Here is a 4,482-nt window from a genome sequence, read left to right on the forward strand (position 1 = left end):
ATTGTTATTGTGAAGGAATGATTATTTGTGCATTTTGCTTGTTGTTTATGTGGGTTGTGAAGTTAATTGTTGGAGTTTTTCCTTGTGTTCATTTTCATGTGTTGTATGGTTATATGTTTTTTTGGTGTTTCAAGGCCATACTCACCCTTGGGAGGGTAGAGTAGCCTTGGGGGTGAAGGGATGTTTGACAACCTAAGAGTGTAGAGACTCTCTTCTTAGAAGAGAGAGATACACAAGGGTTATGGGACCCTTGCTACATTATTTTTTATGTTTATGCAAAGGGGATCATAAGGGGAGATATGGGCTTGTATGCCATGGGGGACATAAGGGTATTTTGGGACAAGTATGTGACTTGTGATGGTTATATTTTGGTAGCCTTGCAAAGGCATTGGTTCCATCTTTTGCAGATCTCCTCTAAGTACTTGGTCCACCTTTACCCCACAAAAATTAGTCACTTGGTGACAATGTTTATCCTTGGGTTGGGAGTTCAATTGTTGTTGAGTTTCTTCTTGATTTTGTGGTGGAGTTTGTTTGTAACCCATTTAGCCTTGGTTCTCCTAGCTCAGGGGTGGCTTCATGTAAGCCTAGGTTGGGAGGTGAGCCTCCATGGTCACAACTTAAAAACTTTATTTGTAAGTTTGCTTTGGGGATAAAGGATGTAGTAAAGTCAAGCTCATGTGCAAGTTTCCTATTTAATGCATTGGGGATTAAAAAAAAAATGTATATTTTAACAAGCCCTCATTTTTGTAGAAATGAAGAGGCTTGAGATTGTAATTTTGTACATGGAAAGACTCCATGGGAGGGATGCTAAAATCACTAAGTTTTTCACCAAAAATTGGAGGAAGGGCACCCTAAAAATGGGAGATCAAACTATCACCATCGATGAAGACCTCATTGCTCAGGTGATGGGTCTCCAGAGGGAGGGAAGTAATTTCTACAGGGACATAAAACTTAGCAAGGAGGCCATCGAGTGATACCCTGAAACTACTAAGGAGAAGAAGTGCCTAGTTAAGCTTAGCAAGACCTACTACCCTCCCAGGGCTTTTGCTAAGCATTGGAGGGAGGTTTTGTTTGCAATCATGCACTACATCACTCTGGATGGCAGATTTACTAAAGTATACAGCTACCATTTCGTGTTTCTCAACCACTTTAGGTATGAAGACAAAGTTAACATACCCTATTTCCTGATTTTCTCAATGAATGCCACTATCAAAGCCCATAAAGAGAACCTTAAGGGAGACACTGTTATGCACCAAGGTCTAATGGTTCTAATCTATGATCATATTAAAGCTAATCAAATCGCTCCCCCCCAACTTTCTCTCTCTGATTCTAAGGAGGAAGGGTCATACTCTGATTTTTTTGTGGGTGAAGATTCTACTGGTGATTCAAAAAGTAAGACTGAGGAGATTCTAGAGGACTCTAAGGTTGAATTGGGTAAGAAAAGAAAACATGAGAGCAGTAAGCTGTCCTCTTCTAAGGACAAGAAAAAAAGAAAAGAGAAGGTATTCCAGATTCACTCTTCCTCCTCCTCAGAGGTCTATGAGGACTTTGAAAAGGATGACTCTCTGTCCCCTCAGAAGAAGAAACCTAAATCTTCTTTTCAGAAAAGGAAAAAGCAGAAAAGGCAAGGCAATTCTGAGCCAAAGACAGAGGACAAAGAGAAGAGAAAGGATTCTAATGCGGACCAAAAAGTTGAGGAGGAGATTATGGGGGATGATTTCAACCAGAGTGTTGGTGGTGATGCCATTACCGGTGGAGAAGACCCCAAAACTAATCAAGCCAAGGTTGGTGAAAAAATCCCCCCTTCTAACCCTTTTGTTGAGGGTTTGAAGGGGTTTGTGGACACCCTCGACTGGCTCATAAATAGTCACAAGAAAGTTGTGGAGGAAAACAAGAAATTGAGTCATGGGATTCAAATTCTGGAGGCTATTGGCATCGGTGAAGGTAAATCCATGGCTGAGTATGTTGAGGATTTGGGAAAGACTATTGCCAGAGCTGAAGAGATTAGGGATGCCTTCAATCCAAGGTTTGAGCAAGTGGAGAAGGCCCTGAAGGAAATTGAAAACAATGACACTGTTAGGGACCAGAGAATGGTGGATGTTGTGAATAGACTCAACAAAATCGATACCTATCTTAGAAGCATTGCTGAACAAAGTTATAACATTCTGAAGGCCTCGGCTGACAACATGAAAATCCTGATCAGTAAGCTAGAGAATGAGAAGGGATCCCTAGAGAAGGAACCTGACATTGAGGGCATGGAAGGTGTGCAAGGACCAAGAACAAGGACCGGAGGCAAGAAGAGGGAGAAAAATCCAAACAAGGAAATCGAAGAGGTCAAAGTTGCTTCGACAAATTATGATCTGTTGGTCATCAAGGCTATTGAACTTCTAAAGTCTCTATAGGTGTTGCTAGCTGTCTAGGTCTTTATTTTTGGTTTTTTCTGCTTTGTTGTTCCTAGTTTTTTGTTGTCCATTCAGGTTGCTAGCTTTCTTGCCAGTCTTTTGTATGTTGTCTTTATGTTGCTGGTCTAGTTGATCTTTGTTGAACTATCTCTTGATCTTTTTGTAAAAGGTTTTGGGTCCTTGAAACCTATTTTTCTAATTAATCAGAACTTTGTTATTATTGTGTAAAGGATTCAAAAAAGAAAATATTGTATATTTACTTAGCTATATATTCATTTCAAGAAATCAAAGAAGCATTTTAATATTATTCCTTATTGTTAATTACTACCTTGAAGTAGATTAGAAAATGTTATCTTATTTTCTGCTTTATCATCTATTGAAAAGAGATGCATGTAAAGACAAAAAGGGTAGATAAACATTAGAATCAAATGCAGATTTATCTCTTATTTAGTTTATGTGTAACTTGCTTAGTATAGAAATCTAGTATGCAATGTAGAGTAGAGCTACTAGTACTCCATTTATTTAATCTAATCATATATAAACAACAACTTAATGAAATATAGTATGCAATGTAGATTAGATTATAGTCATTTATTTAATGAGTAGAGCTACAGTCATATATATATGTGTGTGTGTGTGTGTGTGTGTGTGTGTGAATACCTTTAAAATTACCATATAAAAAATTTACAAAAAAAATATTGTTTGAGAAGATTTTTTTTTTTAAAAACATCTGCATTGTTTTTTTTTGCATTTTCGGTAGCATAGAGTAAGGGGCGACCTACGTGGGCCGCGCCTTACATAGTGGGCCGCAACCACTATGTGGGTCATGATCCACACAGAGGGCGGCAACCACTGTGCGGCTCACGACCCACACAACGGGCCGCATCCACTATGCGGGTTGCGACCCACACATCAGTCGTGTCCACTGTGTGGGCCGCGACCCATGCATAGGGGCGACCCATTGTGTGGCACCATGACAACACCAACCCTTACTCCCCTCCACTGTGTGGCACCATCATCCATGGGGTTCGGCCCTGCGATGATAGCCAAGTTTGCTATCCCCCATTCCCCGTGACCTGCAAACAACTAGAAGAAAATGAAAACCCTAACCCAATTTCAGGTTAGGGTTAGTAGATAAAACAAGAAGAAAACATTAGGGTTATGATATAAAGAAATAAAAGAAAAGTAAACCCTAGTTAGGGTGTATTAAAAAAAAGGGAAATAAAATAATAATAGGGGTAAACCCTTTTGAATTTTGAAATGAATGGAATGGGAAAACCCCATTTTAAATAAAGATAAATGTTTAAGGTAGTTGATTTTATAAAATAATATTGGGGGTTAGCTTATAATATATATGTATATATATGCAAATATATATACATATATATTTTTATATATTTGTTTAATTTACTTAAATATTTATTAATGGGATTTGTTAAGTATAATGATTATTTTAAGCTAAAGGGGTAATTTATTATGAATATTAAATATTTGAGGGGGATTTATTTTGTCAATAATGGAAGGTTATTTGTTAGGAAATATTATTTTTGATTTAGTTAACTTTAAAAAGACAAATTTGAAAACATTATTCTTATTGGCTCAATGAATTATTATTAATACAATGGAATTGTACTAATATTAATTTTATAAATAATGGAAGTATATTAATACTACTAGGGATTATTATTATCTCTAGATTAAAAAAATTGAAGATTGATTTGGGCAAATTAATTAATTAATTAAGTTTTGATGACTTCTTAGGGTAATATAATTCAGTGTCAGAAATGTAAACATTATAATTGTTGAGTTAAATAAACTATCTTTAGGAACCCATTCTTATTAATGCATGAGTTAACCTTTAGTGTAAACAAATTTAGTTATCACATCTTTTGATCGTAGAACATCTAGTATTTTAGTGTTGTTTTAAAAAAAAATTATTGTTGCATTTTTGCCCAAAAGTTTGGGCATGACATGTTATCTTTAACGATGATGACATTTACCACATCATCATATGTATAAGTGTAGTTCACTTTGGCTTTGCCTTTGTCATCTTTTTATTTATATTGTTCACCTTTTTCAT

At 36.4% G+C, this 4,482-nt stretch overlaps 1 protein-coding gene across 1 annotated transcript; it reads left to right on the plus strand.

The window, feature by feature from the left end:
• Positions 1-1,262: 1,262 nt before the first annotated feature.
• LOC131857664 (uncharacterized) lies at positions 1,263-2,402 on the plus strand. The gene is made up of 2 exons (XM_059210365.1): positions 1,263-1,784; positions 2,172-2,402. The coding sequence occupies exons 1-2, from the start codon at positions 1,263-1,265 to the stop codon at positions 2,400-2,402; spliced, it is 753 nt and encodes a 250-aa protein (XP_059066348.1).
• Positions 2,403-4,482: the final 2,080 nt, after the last annotated feature.

This window comes from Cryptomeria japonica, chromosome 8 (genome assembly GCF_030272615.1).
Source record: "Cryptomeria japonica chromosome 8, Sugi_1.0, whole genome shotgun sequence".
Taxonomy (NCBI): Eukaryota; Viridiplantae; Streptophyta; class Pinopsida; order Cupressales; family Cupressaceae; genus Cryptomeria; species Cryptomeria japonica.

Bases quoted from the DNA above. Each gene is read 5' to 3' on its own strand.
- LOC131857664 (XM_059210365.1), top strand. From the start codon at position 1,263: ATGGTTCTAATCTATGATCATATTAAAGCTAATCAAATCGCTCCCCCC. The intron at 1,785-2,171 runs GTTGGTGAAAAA...AACATTCTGAAG, and splicing joins CCAAAACTAATCAAGCCAAG to GCCTCGGCTGACAACATGAA.